The following is a 21,435-nucleotide window of genomic DNA, read 5'->3' as shown; positions in this document are numbered from 1 at the left end:
TGTGTCGATAAAATTTTAGTTTTTTGCATCAATCTTTTTTATGCTTTAAGTTCGCCCGACCTCAAAATCTTTTCGTCCTTCGCCACTGGCCTGTATGACGACTGTAGCAACCATCTGTGGCTGCTACAGCTCATGCAAGCGCTCTTGTAAATGTTACACCTCTTTCTGATGCTTAATGGAATGACACGTAGACCTTCTGCGGGTTCTCAAAAAAAAAAAAAAGAATGTCACTCGTAGTTCTGATGGCCGTGCGGGTAATCTAAAGGTATAATAGATGCCCCCCATAGGGGGTCTCACAGCGATTAGCGAGTCTCAGCCGTCGAATCTTGTCAGCATGTGTCAGTTTGGTGGATCTTGGCCGTCCGTTACAGGCGAGCAGCGCGTCTCCTGGCTGGGCGTGGGCGCGTGGGCTTCATCCCCTTCCTAGATCAAGCCATGCAACAGCCAAGTTCTACCCTCCTATGGCTGCATGTGGGACCTACATTCGGCCGGATCCACTCGTCAGTCTCATGGGGTTGGTTTTAGATGGGTCACACGTCTCTGTAGGCATAGGGTCAGTGGACGTGGTGGGCAGCCAATCCCCACTCACGTCTTCCTCCCCAATCCCCTCTCTCTCCAGTCCCTCCACCTCCTGGTCAAACAGCCGCCGCCCCATCTCCTCATCAAGCCGCTCGAGGCCATGCCGTCGTCGGCGGGAGAAGCCCGGCGGCCGCTCGCACCACCACATCCAGTCCTGCACGTCTTTCTCGACTAAGTGGAAGGAGGGCTACGGCGGGAGCAAGGTTAGGGAGGGTCCCCTCAGGAGGTCGCCCCTCTCGATCTCCTCCGGCCTGCCTCCTCCGTGGGCTCAACAGGCTCAACAGGAGGAGTACCACATACCGCCGCCGCCTGTGGTGAGGTCGGCGAAGGAGAGGCTGGAGGCCGGCAGGGAGCAGCGCAGGCTACCGCTCGCACTGCTGCCGTGGGCGGCTGGTGAGCTCCTCCTGTGCTGCACATCTCCGATGCGTTGTGCTAGACTCCTCTACATGAGGACGCCGGCCAGCAGTACAACAACCTGTCCCTTTCCACCTCTTCTTCCAAGGAGACCTACAGGTTATCTCTGTCACACACAAAATCCCCATCTTTCTGCAGAAACTTGAATGCTATGCTAAATTGGTTGATTTTGATGCTTCGTGTGACATACCGTCGTCGGAGGAGCAGCTGGTGGCTGGCTGGATCAGCGCACCGCCGAAGGATTGGTTGGTGGCCGGCGGAAGCAGCGCAAGCCGCCGCTCGCACCGCCCCAGTGTGTGTTTCCATTGCTTCAAGGGGCGGCTGGTGAGATCTGCCCGTGCTACACGTCTCCAGTGCATCGTGCTGCAGTGCCTGGACTCCTCCGACACTTCATCGTCTTTGAGGGTGCCGACCAGCAGTACAACATGTTGTCTTCCACCTCTTCTTACAGGTTCTCTCTGTCACACATGACAGGATCCCCATCTTCCTGCATAAACTTGGATTTTATGCTAAATTGATTGACTTTGATACTTGCTAAATTATGAAGAATGATTATTTTAGCTAATAAGATGTTTGTTTCATTTTTTCAGCATAGGACGGAGAACAATTCTACCACACGCGCATCTTCGTTGGCATGGTGCACGAACCACTGCTGCAACACCTAGAGAGCAGCACATCCTGCCGCCACTTATGGTGAGGTCGCTGAAGGAGTGGCTGGTGGCCGGCGGGGAGCAGCGCAGGCCGCCACGTGCCTTGCCATCGCTTAAAGGGGCGGTTGGTGAGATCCGCCCGTGCTGCACATCTCCGATGCGTTGTGCTGGAGTGCCTGGATTCCTCCGCACGAGGACGCCAGCCAGCAGTACAACAACTTGTCCCTCTCCACCTTTTCTTCCAAGGAGACCTGCAGGTTCTCTCTGTCACACACACAAAATACCCATCTTCCTGCAGAAACTTGAATGCTATGCTAAATTGGTTGACATTGATGCTTCCTGAGACATACCATCATTGGAGGTGCAGCTGGTGGCTAGCTGGGTCAGCGCGCCGCCGGAGGAGCAGTTGGTGGCCGGCGGAAGAAGCGCAAGCCGCGGCTCACACCACCGCCGCCCGCGTTGCCGTCGCTTGAAGAGGCGGCTGGTGGGCTCTGCCCGTGCTACCAGCATAGGATGGAGAACGATTCTACCTGCATAAACTTGGATGTTATGCTAAATTGATTGACTTTGATACTTGCTACATTATGAACAATGATTATTGTAGCTAATAAGATGGTTGTTTCATTTTTTCAGCATAGGATGGAGAATGATTCTACCACATGGGCATGAAATGAAAAAATAATCGCTGTTGCAATCTCTTCCTCTTTTGTTCGAATTTAGGAGGGCTTTTCGATAATTATGTCTGATATCTTTGTCTTACCAGTGTTGTTTGATTTATAATTTTAGGCCATGGTCTTCTTATCAATATGAGTGCTGTAAATAATATATTGGGATGGTTGTCGCTCTAAATTTAGGAGTATTAAAATTTACTAGCCTATTTTGAACTGGTGTTTCTGTTCTCTTATTTACTCATAATCTTCTATAATAGATGGAATGTACAAAGCCTCACGTGAGCTTCTTCTCTTCTTAGTCAATTATTCAAATTTCAGGTGTGAATCATTGCTCATTGCCGAGATACAATCGTGCGCCTCCATTTCATTCGTCTTCACTGAGTGCCTTGGCTTTCTTCTTTTTTCACTGTTGTTTTCTGATAATTTTTCTCGTCACATATATTTTTGCAGCTGGTCCTGCAAAGGGAGACAACCTCCTCTGTATCTTCTCTCTCGGTTGATGGTCATCTACTCCGCTCTATGTGTAGGCTGTTGCCGGGAGTTAGCCCTTACCTCGCAGCCGAGAAGAGCAAGGTAATTCATTACCTAGTGATTAAGCACGCATCCATCTAGCAGGAAGTGAGCAAGTTCCTTCCCATGATTCATTAAGATTTCTAGGAAAAAGTGCATGTTTTGCTCTATCCACTAGGTTACAGGTTGGTATGCTCGGTTTTCTTGAGATTTGTATATAAAAAATTGGGTATTTCTATTCAAATAATATGAAGTATGTTTGGTGCTTTCAGGTCTGAGGAGTGGTAGGATAGTTTGTATGGCTCCTTCCACTCTGGTGGTTTGGTTGGGTCTGGGTAGGCTGGTGTGAAGGTTTAGCTCATTGTCATGAATGATAGAGACGAGCCCAGGTGCTCTGTCCACTTGACTATTCCAAGGTGGCTGCCCCATTATGGATAACAAGAGAATGTTGAATGTCGACGCAAGAGAAGGTGAATACTAGATGATCCATTGAGTATTACTTATTGGATTTGTTAGTTTGCCCTGCAATTTCTAATGTTCCTAACAATATTTTTCTGACCGCCAGGTTATCTGTGAAGGAGGTTTCTTGATAATGATGTTTTTATCTCAGGATATGTTGGCCTACTTCTGAATACTAGATGGTAATTTTTTTATTAGCTCATTATCCCTGCTAAAGTGTATGGCATCTTTTCTTTCATCGGTTCAGTATCTTTGCCACAACGGTATGACATAGATGAAGGTTTAGGATTCTGACATTTTAGTTCTTTTACGCATGCTCTGCTCCTCATATATGACTTAAGATATTGTATTACATCATTGAATTCTGCGCTGTGGAACATCTTGGTTTCATTACGCATCTGCTCATTTCGATTATCTAATAAGCTATCTTGGATCCTAAATTGTTTCATGCTGATTCAGAGTATTCTTACATGACAACGCTCTACTTTCTTACGGAAGCACTATGAGTAGTGTGTTCTGATATGCAATTAGTTTTCCTATAGTTAGCAAACCTGTGTACTGAGGACTGTTTCTTCTGGTTTGATGCAGGCAGTAAGTACTGGATGTTTTTCTGAGGAAGGTAGAATGGCTACTCAAGAAAAAGAAAAAGGTATAGTGCCTTACTAATCGTAGAGATGGAGTTTGAAATTGTTTCGAGTAACGAATGGCAAGTTTTTAGATATTGCAATGCTACTAAGAAAAGGGAAATTCAAGGCCATCTATTACAGTAGCCAAAAAAGGTACATTTTCTTCCCAGTTCCATATTTTCAGGCTGGCCAGGTTAGTCATACCAAGAACTCACTACCAATTCACTCTATGTAGGCAATAGTACCACCCATCAAAACAAGAAGGCATCCAATGAACTATTCAGGTCTATTTTCACATGTTCATGTCTGATTTTGCTAATGTGTTCTGTCTATTTTCACATCTGTTGCTAATTTGTTATGTTCTGTTCATCCCTCCTATAGAGGGAGATTGGAAGGGAAAGAAGAAATGGTGAGGGGGGTTGAGGATACAATAGATGACACCTATTTGCAATAATCTGGTATAGAATCTTGATATTTATATATGTTGATTGTAATCTTTTGACATGATGTGGTTTCTTGTTTACTGTACCAAATAAGCAAATTGATGGTAACATACCTGTTGTTTCATCTATTTTCTCCAAACTGATCTTGTGTCTTGTTACTGTCTAATTCTGATGTAGTATGTTGTATGTTGTTAACTGCCCTTCTTTACTTTTTGTTTCCATCAGCTGGCTCAAATGTTGGCGGGAGTGTGGATATTCTGATTGATGGATTTGTCCCTCCGGCTAGCAGTTGTTGCTCCTATGTTTACTTTAGTGCGGCTTCTACGATCATTTTTCCCTCTCCTCCAGCTACTGAACAGATTTTCTTCTGGTCAGCTCTCTGTTGCATACCAGTTAGTAAATTACCTGTTATTGACTTATCGTGCTTAAAAAATTTCAGTGGGCAATTTTGCTTGCTTCTCTAAAAGTAGCATATTAAATGGTAGCAAGGAGGATGCTCTTCCAGCTATAAATTTTTTGCAGACATTTGTTGGTTTGAACTGTCCAAAGGTAAGCAAACTAAATCAGATTGTTGAGCTATCATCATCTGCCTGCTCAAATTATTTGTGATAACGAATGTTTAATGTTTTTGAACTATATGCAAAGCTTCTATGTGTTCTCTTAAAGAAATATTCCATAGTACTTATCGACCACGAGATACACTACAAAGAAACCTTTGGAGTTCATTTTCTCCCTATATACTCTCGGGATCTGTTTTGTTTCTTATTTCTACATTGGCAACTTCCTTGCTATATAGAACATGATGATGTTGTATTGAACTCCATGCCTCAATTAGTCTTTTATGCTAGGTAGCATCCCTCCTGTGCAGCGTGGTATCTTGAAAATTATTTCTATGCTGCGCCCACCAGCTATGTTATCATCAATCTGGCCCATTACCCTCCTTGAGATGCTATGCTATCTTAACGGGGAAAAAGCCCCCTGCACGAGAGTAGTCAAGAAGTACGCGAACAGAATACTGATGCACTGGCAAATGGCAGAAAGTGTGCTTCTGGTAAAACATGTTATCTTGCGTAATTTAAGAAATATGATACCTTGAGTAATTTATATGTAATTTATCATGGCTATAGTTTAATGATACCATATCAATGGCAGTGGCACAAAAGGGGAAACTATTGTGGGCTGTGGCTGGGCCATCCTATTTTTTTTTGTAGAAAAGCATGTGGCAATCATGGCTTCTTAATTCGGCACCGTCAAAAGTGATTTCGAATGAGATGACAGTAAATTCTCTTCTATCTCTTTTATTTAGTATCTGCATCTATATCAAAGTGATATATACGACTATCTAGATTTAAATTTACATTTGTTTAGAACCCTTCCATCATTGTTGTTGTCGACATGAGCGCATTTTTTTCTGTTTTTATTTTTGCAGATGTTAAGGTGTGATCCCGAGTGCGTAGGTTTGAGTGGCATCAGTTTTTGACACTGTTGGTGATAAGGTTTCCGTGGTTGACTATGTGATACAGGTGTGCTCCCATCATGCCCACCTCACTGCTATTTTTCTTTGGGCATGTTGATAGATGGTATGGATTATTCCTGACCACTTCACTGAGTAGCTCATCTATTTAAAATCCTCATAGGAATCCTAATATATTGTCTGTGTCCTTCCATAGGAATTGGTTTAGTTCTTCCTATTTTTGGATTTAGTTGATCGGTGTGGCTGAATAATTCCTTCCTAATAGTTGTCCATTCACTCTTCGATCATGACGTTTCTCAGCTTTGTCGTCATATGCGATGGTCCACTGTTAACCATGTGGATTTTTAATGTTAGTTGTACAATACAAGAATATACAGTTTGCATTTTTCTTGCAGGTAGGTCTCAAGAGCCAATGAAAATGGAATCTTCCTAATATAGAGTGTAGTGACATTGTCGGTGTGACCATGGAGTTCCAAAGCCATCAATTCCCGTTGTAGCTCGGCAGTTCCAATATAATTTTTAATTTTTTTTAATTTAAGTATTCAGTATTTGACATACAAGATGCAGATTTTAAATCAACAAAAAATGATGTTGTCTATAGATTTATACAAAAAATAGCTGGTGGTTGTTTATAGGTATACTAAATGAATATTTAATTTTTTTATTAGATACTCCGTACTGGTTGTGAAGGGCGGGCCTGGTGCAGCGGTAGAGCCTCACCGCCTGTGACCGAGAGGTCCCAGGTTCGAGTCGCGGTCTCCTCACATTGCACTTTGTGAGGGTAAGGCTTGCCACTAACACCTTCCCCAGACCCCGCACAGTGCGGGAGCTCTTAGCACTGGGTACGTCCTTTTTACTCCGTACTGGTTGTGGGTGTAAAATTGATAACTTGAGCCTAGCATGAGTTTGCATTTTCCCTTATATTTAGCCTTTACCTTCTTGACTTTGCTCTGAAACATTTTTTTTTTCTTATTGTACCATGACTGCTCTAACTTACATGAAACCTTCACCATATTAGACTCTTGGTGATGTACTGTGGGGGTACTGTACGCTTGCTATAAAAACTAATTGATGTGATCAGTTAGCATGCGCGAAGGAAACTTGAACTGTGCTAGCTGCAGAAAAAGAGACATACCAGCTGGTGGCACACCAAATCCTCACCTTCACAAAATAAACTTCGTCCAGGTCAAGTTGGTAGCGGATCAACTTAATTCACCTTCTGGTGCTTACCGATATTGATCTCGGTTACTTCAATCTTATCTTTCGAGAGCAATTTCTGTGCTGTGCATTTTGCTTCTGCTTGACAAAGAGTTTTGTCGCTCCCTGAATTCCCTTGCCTATATTGCTGCATATGTAAGTAGGTGGTGATTATTGTGTCTTTCTTAGATGATTCTCTATTAGCTATTGAACTATCTTAATATAAGGTTCTACCTTAGTTAGTAATGCCCACCTTAGTTAGGCAAACATGCAAGCCAAGCATTCATAAAAAGAACAAATACTCCAAGAGTACAATTGTATGGTCTCAAGAATTGGTATTAATTGCATTTTTTTTACAAATACGTGTAGGCGAACTATATACTTACTTTGTTACTGAACACAACCAGATGATGTCAACCTGTAAAAAATAACAGGAGATGTCTTTGAAAGCTATCGCCGCATTTGATTCCATGATATGATCCTTCTGACTTCGCATATTATTTCCTCTGCTACCAACACAGTTGTAGCAAGATAACATCACCTCCTCTTCCAGCGGCTTTGCCCACGATAGCCTCTTGCCCAGTGGCGGAGCTTGAAGATAAAATTGGGAGTGTGTGAAAGACCAAACAAAATTTGGACAACAGAAATGTGAGCCACCGGACAGCTGCAACTTAGGCTTTAAGCCTTGGGCGATTCCTTTCTACCTTTTCCTTGTCCTTTGCTGCTACAACATTACCTATATGGCCTGGTTGATACATCAAGGCTCTACATTATGTGATTGCATTGTTATGCGGTGAGCAAGGTCCAACCTACATGGCCTAATAATGCATAGGATTTCCCATCATTCACCTTCTTCAATTTCTCAAATCTGTGAACCAAGAGTACATCAAAACCACGTTTTGCTAAAATATTTTTGCTGGAACAAGGCTCTCAAATCTGGTGGTGGGGGAGTATCTTCCTCAACTGGCTATGCTCTTTGTCTTTTGAAGAACGATGCAATATTGCCCTTTTTCCCCATTTTCAGTCCTATTCCGAAGTTCTAGCTCTCAATTCAATCAACTACTTAACAGGAATTTTGTCAAATCTGCAGTTCAAACAACATGAAAATCCTCAATTAGGATTTTAGAAATTTGGGATTGAGTTGAGGAGAATGTAGTCGCAGCTAATACTGGAACAAGAAAATCCTAAATAGATTACCACTTGCCAAGAATCGAAGGATGAAAGGAGAGATCCAGTTGGAGAGGTTGACCAGTGAAGGCGTGGAGCCGTCGGGTCGCTGCTGCTCAGCTACTGCCTACTGGTCGTCGGGGACGGGGGCGACGGGGTCCGGCGCGGGTTGGGTCGCCGCTTTGGCGGGTTGTGAGCTCACTGCTCTGGTGCCCCTGGTCGACGGCTGCCGGGCCGAAGGTCGCCGGATGCTAGGTCGGCAGGGGAGCTGGGGGCGGCGGCCGGCGGGGACTCGCCGATTCAGCTCGCCAGTTCAGTCGTGCTGGAGTCTTGCCTTCTCATTAGTACTACGTATTAAAGAAGGGACGATAATACAAGGAACGAATTCAGCAACCTCTTGGAAGCCTGCAAAACTCATATGATTTAGTAAAACAATCGATGCCAAAACCGAGTTAAGTACTCAAGAACAAATGAAGTAGAACCTCATTAGACTGATATGAAGGCGAAAGACAACGTTCCATGAAATCGGCAGTTTATGGGAACCGGCTTCTCAATGGATTTGGGCAGGGAGGATGCCGGTCACGGGCTGTAATCCAAAGTGAGAGCTAGCAAGGGAGGAACGAGAGTGGGTAGGCAGTGTCGCGGTGGAGAGGCAAGATTGCCACGTGCAAAGAAAATTTGCTTTTTTTTTTTTTGAGAGAAAGAAAATTTGCTTCTACCAGAGAGAAAGGAACATACGAGTTGATGCAGATTGCTCCGCTCCTCTTCGCCCATGAGTTAACCGATAAGATCGGCAGCGCGTCTTCTCAAAAAAAAAAAAATCGGCAGTACCAAAATGCCAAATCCCGACAGGCCTGCTAATATTTAGATCGAAGATGTAGTTACGGCCCACCAATATAGCTATGGGTAGGAATGTAAACAGGGTGGGTCAGATTGGATTTTACTGCTATCATATCCTATGCCATATTTTCACAGTTCATTCGGAGCGATCAGACAATTACCGGTTACGAATTTGAATCCAAAAATATGAGACCACTGATTCGGAATGGTAACGTAGCGACCTTGAGATGGAACCAAAGTTAATCAGATATTATGTGGACAATGACTTTAGCGTTCCTTCCCTGCTTTTGTTGCTCTCGATAGAATCAACAACTGTTAAATGCTACAATATATATTCCTCCTCTTTTTCTGGTGATATATAAAAGTTTGTTTTTCTTTTTATATTTACTGTGATTCGCAATGATTTGTAAGGCTTGAACTAATATTTTACCATCTTCCACCTGTACGTGATTTTCATGGGATCATGCGCCAAGGTTGTTTCTATAAAAACTGTTTTGCATTCTGTAGTACCCTTAGGGTTGTTGATAGCATGTTCGATTCTTTTGTTTGATGACTTTTGCAACACAAGGTGTTATCACCGATGTCTGGTCGACTAATAAGTGCAATTTGGTGCTGGTTTCCGTAATTACCTTTGCACTGCTGCCTATGTTGTTCTCTAAGCTTATTATAAAGCAATTTAGAAAATGTTTGTCAATGTGAAAGCAGGGGACGCACACCAAGGGGTGATTCTAAATTTACCGCTCTGTTTGTAACTTCGTCTGCTTCATCATAATTTAATTATACAGACATTTCGTTTGTAAAACCTACAAATTGATTATTATATTAACAAAAAAGAATTGTTGTTATATAAATAAACATTGGCACAAACCTCACAAGAGGTGATTCTAAATTTACTGCATCTGCTTTATCATAATTTAATTATACATAAAATTCGTTCTTAAAACCAACGAATTGTATTATATATTATATTAACAAAAAAATTATTATTGTTATACAAATAAATATTGGCACAAACCTCACGGGGTCGTGCGCTAAGGCGCACATTTAAATCTAGTTCGTATGAGCCAGGTAGGCTAGCGCGGCACTGCCCTGTATGGCCTCGGATTGTGGCCGCGACTCCGACGCAGAGGCGGGAGCCGTCAGGATCATGGCTATTTATGGACTAATCAGTGCCCCGTCTTGCAACAAAATCTTAAAAGTAGGTAATGAACTAATGATGTATATCTCACAAACATTTAAAATCTCAATTCTAAATGCTTTGTATTCTTAGCTACACAAAAATGAAAATTATGATTTTTTGTGGAGATTTAAAAATCACTTAAATCCACACTTTTGACATTTTTGGTGTAGCCCAGAATATAAAACATTTCAAATTGAGAATTTGCATGTTTCTGTTATACTTCACTGCCTACATCCTTATTTTTTCAGAATTTATGGAAATTTGAAAATATGATTTTATTTTTTTTAGAAAAAGAATAACTGGTGCCCACATGCACTAAATTTCCACTCGCTCAAAATAACACAATAACGATTGGAGTTAAATGTTCCAAGTAATTCAAATTCTCGTTTTCTATTTTCGTGTAGGCCTTGTACAGCCGTATTTTATCGAGCAAGTATCAATGTAATATGTTATATGTACATGCAGAAACTATTTCAATTTTCCTGAAACATTGCAATAACGTTTTTTCGAATTTAGAAAACAGGTCTACCAAGACCGTGTCCACCGAATCCGGGTCGCACCGGTGCTGTGCTGTTTTTTTTTTTTTTTTTGAGAAACACAGTACAAACGCAGACGCTCACATATACGCGCATACACTCACCCCTATGAACACACACACGCATACCCCTACCTCTATAAGCACCTCTGAAAGACTGAACCGGCGGATTGGATCTACTCGTCGTCGACGTCCCGGAGATAGTGAAATGGCAATTAATCTAGGCATCACATGCACGAACACGAGGCCATTTATTCACCGTCCTTGTCCCAAACACGAGAACGGCAAGGAGACGCCTTGGAGCTCAGTGCATGTAGGCGGTATTCCCGTAATCGGAAACCAGGAGCCGTTCACGACGTGCCCTGAAGTTTCTCTGAGGCCATCTTCAGTGGGCCGACGCATTTCGGACGTCCGAAATATCCGTTTGCGCCGGCCCGCGGACGCGTTGTGGGCCAGGGCGATCGTTTCGGGGTAGCTCCAGCGGTGCGGACGCATATTTTATCTCGGGGACAACGTCAAGGTCGCTAATGGCGTTTTACGTCCCGTCGAGGACTGCCGCCGGCGATTAACTGTTCCCGCGCGGCGACGATCGTTCCCGCGCGCGCCAATACATTGCAAGTTTCGCCGGCGGTTCGCGCGCGCGGGAAACGCCCTGCGCGCCAACGCCGTTTCCCGCCCCGCCGTGGCTATATATGGTGGACACCGGCGGGGGTGACGGGCACACCTCAAGCTACCATCCATCCATGGCCGACCACATGAATTGGGAGCATGTTGTTCACATGTGCTGCCAGATCCACCCGGAGGAGGAGGAAGACGAGGTAGCCGCCGCCGGCGTTGAGGCGCAGCAGCTGGACCTGGAGGTGGCGGCGGCGGAGGCGGAGGCGGCAGAGCACGCGGAAGGGCGCCTCGCGGCGACCAGGGCGGAGATCGCCAACGCCATGGCCGAGCTCGCCGACGCCAGGGCCGAGCTCGCGGAGGCGCGGGCGGCCATCGCGGCCCATCCGGCCGACGCCGTCATCCACGACATCGCGGACGACGACGTCCCCGTGCCCATGCGCTTCGAGTGCGCCGGTGACCAGCTGGTTCTGCTCGCGTCCTTCGAGTCCCTGGCTGGGGACGCCCAGCGCCGTCGAGCTTGGGCGGCGGAGGAGGAAGCCCACGGCTATGCGATGGCCATGGCTGGAGGGTTAATGTGCTCCGACCTGGACTCGCTCCAGCGTAGGGGCCCTTCTCCCGCGCGGGTCGAGCAGGAGAACCGGGAGTTGGAGGTCGCCATCGCCGCCAGGGACGAAGCTGTGGCAGCGGCGGCTAGGGGCAGGGCCCGCTTCGTCGCCGACGTGGCGGCGATCTAGGCGGCGGTCCAGGCGGAGGAGGACGCGGTGGCGGCGGCGGTCCAGCGGGCAGCGGAGGAGGAGGCCGGGCGGCTGCGGCGGTCCAGGCGGCGGCAGAGGAGGAGGAGGCCCGGGCGACGGCGAAGGCGGCGGCTACCAAGGTGGCCGTTGCGACGGTGATGGCCCTGTGGGACAGCTCCCTGGCCGAGGCCCTCGAACGCCCCAGGCGGTAGGACGAGCAGTCCGTTCGACGGCGTGCGCGGCGCGCGGAGTGCAAGAAGCGCTCCCGCTTCGACGACGGCGCCGGCCCATCCGGCGGCCAGTAGTAGGGCGCGCGACTGCGAGTAACCGAGGCCGGTGTAGGCCGCGCGACGGCGAGTAGGTACGGCCGTTGTAGTTTTAGGTTAACTCGACTAACCATCTCTGTAAAGATGGTCCTTTTGGCCAATCAATAGTAATGAAAAAATCTTTTGCTTACCTAGTGATACGTCTCCGACGTATCGATAATTTCTTATGTTCCATGCCACATTATTGATGATATCTACATGTTTTATGCATACTTTATGTCATATTTATGCATTTTCCGGCACTAACCTATTGACGAGATGCCGAAGGGCCAGTTGCTGTTTTCTGCTGTTTTTGGTTTCAGAAATCCTAGTAAGGAAATATTCTCGGAATCAGACGAAATCAACGCCCAGGGGCCTATTTTCACACGAAGCTTCCAGAAGACCGAGGGAGAGACGAAGTGGGGCCACGAGGTGGCCAGACACCAGGGCGGCGCGGCCTGGCCCTTGGCCGCGCCGGCCTGTCGTGTGGGGCCCTCGTGTGGCCCCCTGACCTATCTCCTCCGCCTACTTAAAGCCTTCGTCGCGAAACCCCCAGTACCGAGACCCATGATACGGAAAACCTTCCAGAGACGCCGTCGCCGCCAATCCCATCTCGGGGGATTCAGGAGATCGCCTCCGGCACCCTGCCGGAGAGGGGAATCATCTCTCGAAGGACTCTTCACCGCCATGGTCGCCTCCGGAGTGATGAGTGAGTAGTTCACCCCTGGACTATGGGTCCATAGTAGTAGCTAGATGGTCGTCTTCTCCTAATTGTGCTTCATTGTCGGGTCTTGTGAGCTGCCTAACATGATCAAGATCATCTATCTGTAATGCTATATGTTGTGTTTGTTGGGATCCGATGGATAGAGAATACTATGTTATGTTGATTATCAATCTATTATCTATGTGTTGTTTATGATCTTGCATGCTCTCCGTTATTACTAGAGGCTCTGGACAAGTTTTTGCTAGTAACTCCAAGAGGGAGTATTTATGCTCGATAGTGGGTTCACGCCTCCATTAAATCTGGGACAGTGACAGAAAGTTCTAAGGTTGTGGATGTGCTATTGCCACTAGGGATAAAACATCGATGCTACGTCCGAGGATGTAGTTGTTGATTACATTACGCACCATACTTAATGCAATTGTATGTTGTTTGCAACTTAATACTGGAAGGGGTTCGGATGATAACCTGAAGGTGGACTTTTTAGGCATAGATGCATGCTGGATAGCGGTCTATGTACTTTGTCGTAATGCCCAATTAAATCTCACTATACTCATCATATCATGTATGTGCATGGTCATGCCCTCTTTATTTGTCAATTGCCCAACTGTAATTTGTTCACCCAACATGCTTATTCTTATCGGAGAGACGCCTCTAGTGAACTGTGGACCCCGGTCCATTCTTTTACATCGAATACAATCTACTGCAATACTTGTTCTACTGTTTTCTGCAAACAATCATCATCCACACTATACATCTAATCCTTTGTTACAGCAAGCCGGTGAGATTGACAACCTCACTGTTTCGTTGGGGCAAAGTACTTTGGTTGTGTTGTGCAGGTTCCACGTTGGCGCTGGAATCCCTGGTGTTGCGCCGCACTACATCTCGCCGCCATCAACCTTCAACGTGCTTCTTGGCTCCTACTGGTTCGATAAACCTTGGTTTCTTACTGAGGGAAAACTTGCCGTTGTACGCATCACACCTTCCACTTGGGGTTCCCAACGGACGCGTGATGTACGCGTATCAAGCTCTTTTTCTGGCGCCGTTGCCGGGGAGATCAAGACACGCTGCAAGGGGAGTCTCCACATCCAATCTCTTTACTTTGTTTTTGTCTTGCTTTATTTTATTTACTACTTTGTTTGCTGCACTATATCAAAACACAAAAAAATTAGTTGCTAGTTTTACTTTATTTGCTATCTTGTTTGCTATATCAAAAACAGAAAAAAATTAGTTACTTGCATTTACTTTATCTAGTTTGCTTTATTTACTGTTGCTAAAATGGGTACTCCTAAAAATATTAAGTTGTGTGACTTCACAACCACAAATAATAATAATTTCTTATGCACACCTATTGCTCCACCTGCTACCACAGCAGAATTCTTTGAAATTAAACCTGCTTTACTGAATCTTGTTATGCGAGAGCAATTTTTACAGTGTTAGTTACGATGATGCTGCTGCCCATCTTAATAATTTTGTTGAATTATGTGAAATGCAATAGTATAAGGATGTAGATGGTGACATTATAAAATTAAAATTGTTTCCTTTCTCATTAAGAGGAAGAGCTAAAGATTGGTTGCTATCTCTGCCTAGGAATAGTATTGATTCATGGACTAAATGCAAGGACGCTTTTATTGGTAGATATTATCCCCCTGCTAAAATTATATCTTTTAGAAGTAGCATAATGAATTTTAAACAATTGGATAATGAGCATGTTGCACAAGCATGAGAAAGAATGAAATCTTTGGTTAAAAACTGCCCAACCCATGGACTGACTACTTGGATGATCATCCAAACCTTTTATGCAGGACTGAATTTTTCTTCGCGGAACCTATTGGATTCAGCTGCTGGAGGTACCTTTATGTCCATCACTCTTGGCGACGCAACAAAGTTTCTTGATAATATGATGATTAATTACTCTGAATGGCACACGGAAAGAGCTCCACACGGTAAGAAGGTAAATTCTGTCGAAGAAACCTCCTCCTTGAGTGATAAGATTGATGCTATTATGTCTATGCTTGTGAATGGTAGGACAAATGTTGATCCTAATAATGTTCCGTTAGCTTCATTGGTTGCTCAAGAAGAACATGTTGATGTAAACTTCATTAAAAATAATAATTTCAACAACTATGCTTATCGGAACAATTCTAGTAACAACTATAGGCCATATCCTTATAATATTGGTAACAGTTATGGTAATTCTTATGGGAATTCTTACAACAATAATAGGAATACACCCCCTGGACTTGAAGCCATGCTTAAAGAATATATTAGTACACAAACTGCTTTTAACAAATCTGTTGAAGAAAAGCTTGGGAAAATTGATATACTTGCTTCTAAAGTCGATAGTCTTCTTAACTTTGATGTTGATCTTTTGAAATCGAAAGTTATGCCTAATGAAAATCATAATAATAAAATTGTTACTACAGCAAATGCCATCCAAGTTAGAATTAATGAGAATATAAGATTGATGGCCGAATTGCGTGCTAGGTGGGAAAAAGAAGAAAATACTAAAGAAGATAATATAGCTAAAGTTTGGACTATTACCACCACTAGCAATGCTAATGCTCCACATGTTGCTGCACCTCCTACTATTAATGGTAAAATAATTGGTGTTGGCAATGTTTCCACTTCTAATGCAAAGCGTGAAAAACTGCCTGAAACTGCTAAAACTGTTGAAACTGCCTGTGATAAAACTGCTGAAATTTTTTCCAACATTGGGGACAATGATCCCATTGCTTTAGATTATAATGGTTTGGATTTTGATGATTGCCACATCTCTGAAGTTATAAAGTTCTTACAAAAACTTGCTAAGATTCCTAATGCTAGTGCTATAAATTTGGCTTTCACGAAACATATTACAAATGCTCTCATAAAAGCTAGAGAAGAGAAACTAGAACGCGAAGCTTCTATTCCTAGGAAGCTAGAGGATGGTTGGGAGCCCATCATTAAGATGAAGGTCAATGACTTTGATTGTAATGCTTTATGTGATCTTGGTGCAAGTATTTCCGTTATGCCTAAGAAAATCTATAATATGCTTGACTTGCCACCATTGAAAAATTGTTATTTGGATGTTAATCTTGCTGATAACTCTACAAAGAAACCTTTGGGGAGAGTTGATAATGTTCGCATTACCATTAACAATAACCTTGTCTCCGTTGATTTTGTTGTGTTGGATATTGAATGCAATGCATCTTGTCCCATTATATTGGGAAGACCTTTTCTTCGAACCGTTGGTGCTATCATTGATATGAAGGAAGGTAATATTAGATATCAATTTCCTCTCAAGAAAGGTATGGAACACTTCCCTAGAAAGAGAATGAAGTTACATTTTGATTCTATCATTAGAACAAGTTATGATGTTGATGCTTCGTCTCTTGATAACACTTGATACACACTTTCTTCGCCTAGCTGAAAGGCGTTAAAGAAAAGCGCTTATGGGAGACAACCCATGATTTTACTACAGTACTTTTATTTTATATTTGAGTCTTGGAAGTTGTTACTACTGTAGCAACCTCTCCTTATCTTATTTTGTTGCATTTTTGTGCCAAGTAAAGTCTTTGATAGTAAGGTTCATACTAGATTTTGATTACTGCGCAGAAACAGATTTCGTTGCTGTAACGAATTTGGGCCTAATTCTCTGTAGGTAACTTAGAAAATTATGCCAATTTACGTGAGTGATCCTCAGATATGTACGCAACTTTCATTCAATTTGAACATTTTCATTTGAGCAAGTCTGTTGCCTCTTAGAAATTCGTCTTTACGAACTGTTCTGTTTTGACAGATTCTGCCTTTTTATTTCGCATTGCCTGTTTTGCTATGCTTGATGGATTTTTCTATTCCATTAACTTTCAGTAGTTTTGTGCAATGTCCAGAAGTGTTAAGAATGATTATTTCACCTCTGAACATGTAAATTTTGATTGTGCACTAACCCTCTAATGAGTTGTTTTGAGTTTGGTGTGGAGGAAGTTTTCAAGGATCAAGAGAGGAGGATGATACAATATGATCAAGGAGAGTGAAAGCTCTAAGCTTGGGGATGCCCCGGTGGTTCACCCCTGCATATTTCAAGAAGACTCAAGCGTCTAAGCTTGGGGATGCCCAAGGCATCCCCTTCTTCATCGACAACATTATCAGGTTCCTCTAGTGAAACTATATTTTTATTCCATCACATCTTATGCACTTTGCTTGGAACATCTGTTTGTTTTTGTTTTTGTTTTGTTTGAATAAAATGGATCCTAGCATTCATTGTGTGGGAGAGAGACACGCTCCGCTGTTGCATATGGACAAATATGTCCTTAGGCTTTACTCATAATATTCATGGCGAAGGTTGAATCTTCTTCGTTAAATTGTTATATGGTTGGAAACGGAAAATGATACATGTAGTAATTGGTAAAATGTCTTGGGTAATGTGATACTTGGCAATTGTTGTGCTCATGTTTAAGCTCTTGCATCATATACTTTGCACCTATTAATGAAGAAATACATAGAGCTTGCTAAAATTTGGTTTGCATAATTGGTCTCTCTAAGGTCTAGATATTTTCTAGTAAAGTGTTTGAACAACAAGGAAGACGGTGTAGAGTCTTCAAATGTTTACAATCCTTGTGTTTGTTTCAAATAACCTTGCTAGCCTAAACCTTGTATCGAGAGGAAATACTTCTCATGCATCCAAAATCCTTGAGCCAACCACTATGCCATTTGTGTCCACCATACCTACCTACTACATGGTATTTCTCCGCCATTCCAAAGTAAATTGCTTGAGTGCTACCTTTAAACAATTCAAAATTTATCACCTCTGATTTGTGTCAATGTTTTATAGCTCATGAGGAAGTATGTGGTGTTTATCTTTCAATCTTGTTGGGCAACTTTCACCAATGGACTAGTGGCTTCATCCGCTTATCCAATAATTTTGCAAAGAGAGCTGGCAATGGGATTCCCAGTCCCAAATTAATTAACCTAAATAGACACTCCTCCATGGTATGTGATTGTTGGACGGCACCCGAAGGATTCGGTTAGCCATGGCTTGAGAAAGCAAAGGTGGGGAGGAGTGTCATCATAATAAAACTAAAATAAAAAGGCACTCCTTCATGGTATGAGATTGTTGGCAGGCACCCGAGGATTCGGTTAGCCATGGTTTGTGAAAGAAAGGCTGGAAGGAGTGCCACACAAAAATAAAAATATTTCATGGGAGCCGCTCTTTGAAGGTTTGTCTGGCAAGGGGGTTAGAGTGCCCACTACCATTCGTTGACAACAACAAACACCTCTCAAAACTTTACTTTTATGCTCTCTTTATGTTTTCAAAACCAAAGCTCTAGCACAAATATAGCAATCAATGCTTCCCTCTGCGAAGGGCCTTTCTTTTACTTTTATGTTGAGTCAGTTCACCTATTTCTCTCCACCTCAAGAAGCAAACACTTGTGTGAACTGTGCATTGATTCCTACATACTTGCATATTGCACTTGTTATATTACTTTGCATTGACAATATCCATGAGATATACATGTTACAAGTTGAAAGCAACCGCTGAAACTTCATCTTCCTTTCTGTTGCTTCAATACCTTTACTTTGATTTATTGCTTTATGAGTTAACTCTTATGCAAGACTTATTGATGCTTGTCTTGAAAGTACTATTCATGAAAAGTCTTTGCTATATGATTCATTTGCTTACTCATGTCATTTACCATCGTTTTGATCGCTGCATTCATTACATGTGCTTACAATAGTATGATCAAGGTTATGATGGCATGTCACTCCAGAAATTATCTTTGTTATCGTTTACCTACTCGGGACGAGCAGGAACTAAGCTTGGGGATGTTGATACGTCTCCGACGTATCGATAATTTCTTATGTTCCATGCCACATTATTGATGATATCTACATGTTTTATGCATACTTTATGTCATATTTATGCATTTTTTGGCAGTAACCTATTAACGAGATGCCAAAGAGCCAGTTGCTGTTTTTTGCTGTTTTTGGTTTCAGAAATCCTAGTAAGGAAATATTCTCGGAATTGGACGAAATCAACGCCCAGGGGCCTATTTTCAGACGAAGCTTCCAGAAGACCGAGGGAGAGACGAAGTGGGGCCACGAGGTGGCCAGACACCAGGGCGGCGCGGCCTGGCCCTTGGCCGCACCGGCCTGTCGTGTGGGGCCCTCGTGTGGCCACCTGACCTATCTCCTCCGCATACTTAAAGCCTTCGTCGCGAAACCCCCAGTACCGAGAGCCACGATACGGAAAACCTTCCAGAGACGCCGCCGCCGCCAATCCCATCTCGGGGGATTCAGGAGATCGCCTCCGGCACCCTGCCGGAGAGGGGAATCATCTCCCGGAGGACTCTTCACCTTCATGGTCGCCTCCGGATTGATGAGTGAGTAGTTCACGCCTGGACTATGGGTCCATAGCAGTAGCTAGATGGTCGTCTTCTCCTAATTGTGCTTCATTGTCGGGTCTTGTGAGCTGCCTAACATGATCAAGATCATCTATCTGTAATGCTATATGTTGTGTTTGTTGGGATCCGATGGATAGAGAATACTATGTTATGTTGATTATCAATCTATTATCTATGTGTTGTTTATGATCTTGCATGCTCTCCGTTATTAGTAGAGGCTCTGGCCAAGTTTTTGCTAGTAACTCCAAGAGGGAGTATTTATGCTCGATAGTGGGTTCATGCCTCCATTAAATCTGGGACAGTGACAGAAAGTTCTAAGGTTGTGGATGTGCTGTTGCCACTAGGGATAAAACATCGATGCTATGTCCGAGGATGTAGTTGTTGATTACATTACGCACCATACTTAATGAAATTGTCTGTTGTTTGCAACTTAATACTGGAAGGGGTTCGGATGATAACCTGAAGGTGGACTTTTTAGGCATAGATGCATGCTGGATAGCGGTCTATGTACTTTGTCGTAATGCCCAATTAAATCTCACTATACTCATCATATCATGTATGTGCATGGTCATGCCCTCTTTATTTGTCAATTGCCCAACTGTAATTTGTTCACCCAACATGCTTATTCTTATCGGAGAGACGCCTCTAGTGAACTGTGGACCTCGGTCCATTCTTTTACATTGAATACAATCTGCTGCAATACTTGTTCTACTGTTTTCTGCAAACAATCATCATCCACACTATACATCTAATCCTTTGTTACAGCAAGCCGGTGAGATTGACAACCTCACTGTTTCGTTGGGGCAAAGTACTTTGGTTGTGTTGTGCAGGTTCCACGTTGGCGCCGGAATCCCTGGTGTTGCGCCGCACTACATGTCGCCGCCATCAACCTTCAACGTGCTTCTTGGCTCCTACTGGTTCGATAAACCTTGGTTTCTTACTAAGGGAAAACTTGCCGCTGTACGCATCACACTTTCCTCTTGGGGTTCCCAACGGACGCGTGATGTACGCGTATCACCTAGTCACTGCCGACCGGGCCCGGATGTACCCAACGCGGACATTTTCCGCGACCGCCGAGCGTCCGCGGAGACGCAAACCTGGCGCATATTTGGGCCAGGTTTGCGTCTCCGCAGACGGCCCGATCACTTTGCGTCGCCTGATACGTCTCCGACGTATCGATAATTTCTTATGTTCCATGCCACATTATTGATGATATCTACATGTTTTATGCATACTTTATGTCATATTTATGCATTTTCTGGAACTAACCTATTAACGAGATGCCGAAGAGCCAGTTGCTGTTTTCTGCTATTTTTGGTTTTAGAAATCCTAGTAAGGAAATATTCTCGGAATTGGACGAAATCAACGCCCAGGGGCCTATTTTCACACGAAGCTTCCAGAAGACCGGAGAGCTAACGAAGTGGGGCCACGAGGCGGCGACACGCTAGGGCGGCGCGGCCTGGGCCTTGGCCGCGCCGACCTACTGTGTGGGCCCCTCGTGACGGCCCTTGACCTGCCCTTCCGCCTACAAATAGCCTTCGTCGCAAAACCCCCAGTACCGAGAGCCACGATACGGAAAACCTTCTAGAGACGCCGCCAATCCCATCTCGGGGGATTCAGGAGATCACCTCCGGCACCCTGCCGAAGAGGGGATTCATCTCCCGGAGGACTCTACACCGCCATGGTCGCCTCCGGAGTGATGAGTGAGTAGTCTACCCCTGGACTATGGGTCCATAGCAGTAGCTAGATGGTTGTCATCTCCTTATGTGCTTCATTGTCGGATCTTGTGAGCTGCCGAACATGATCAAGATCATCTATCTGTAATGCTATATGTTGTGTTTGTTGGGATCCGATGGATAGAGAATACTATGTTATGTTGATTATCAATTTATATCTATGTGTTGTTTATGATCTTGCATGCTCTCCGTT

At 44.0% G+C, this 21,435-nt stretch overlaps 1 protein-coding gene and 1 long non-coding RNA gene across 2 annotated transcripts; one reads left to right on the top strand and one right to left on the bottom strand.

Moving 5' to 3' along the window:
* Positions 1 to 461: 461 nt before the first annotated feature.
* LOC127332117 (uncharacterized) lies at positions 462 to 6,424 on the top strand. The gene is made up of 12 exons (XM_071829387.1): positions 462 to 1,092; positions 1,201 to 1,444; positions 1,584 to 1,900; positions 2,011 to 2,887; positions 3,097 to 3,294; positions 3,390 to 3,546; positions 3,872 to 4,062; positions 4,145 to 4,193; positions 4,291 to 4,367; positions 4,578 to 5,403; positions 5,505 to 5,629; positions 5,782 to 6,424. The coding sequence occupies exons 1-4, from the start codon at positions 462 to 464 to the stop codon at positions 2,019 to 2,021; spliced, it is 1,203 nt and encodes a 400-aa protein (XP_071685488.1). The 3' UTR covers positions 2,022 to 2,887; positions 3,097 to 3,294; positions 3,390 to 3,546; positions 3,872 to 4,062; positions 4,145 to 4,193; positions 4,291 to 4,367; positions 4,578 to 5,403; positions 5,505 to 5,629; positions 5,782 to 6,424.
* A 283-nt stretch (positions 6,425 to 6,707) lies between these two features.
* Positions 6,708 to 8,866, bottom strand: LOC127332118 (uncharacterized). The gene is made up of 4 exons (XR_007870213.2): positions 8,673 to 8,866; positions 8,221 to 8,595; positions 7,410 to 8,107; positions 6,708 to 7,171 (listed from the first exon to the last, which is right to left on the bottom strand). It is a non-coding gene; the product is annotated as an uncharacterized lncRNA (long non-coding RNA).
* Between the last annotated feature and the right edge of the window lie 12,569 nt (positions 8,867 to 21,435).

This window comes from Lolium perenne, chromosome 4 (genome assembly GCF_019359855.2).
Source record: "Lolium perenne isolate Kyuss_39 chromosome 4, Kyuss_2.0, whole genome shotgun sequence".
NCBI lineage: Eukaryota > Viridiplantae > Streptophyta > Magnoliopsida > Poales > Poaceae > Lolium > Lolium perenne.
This window is presented reverse-complemented; position numbering and strand designations above follow the sequence as displayed.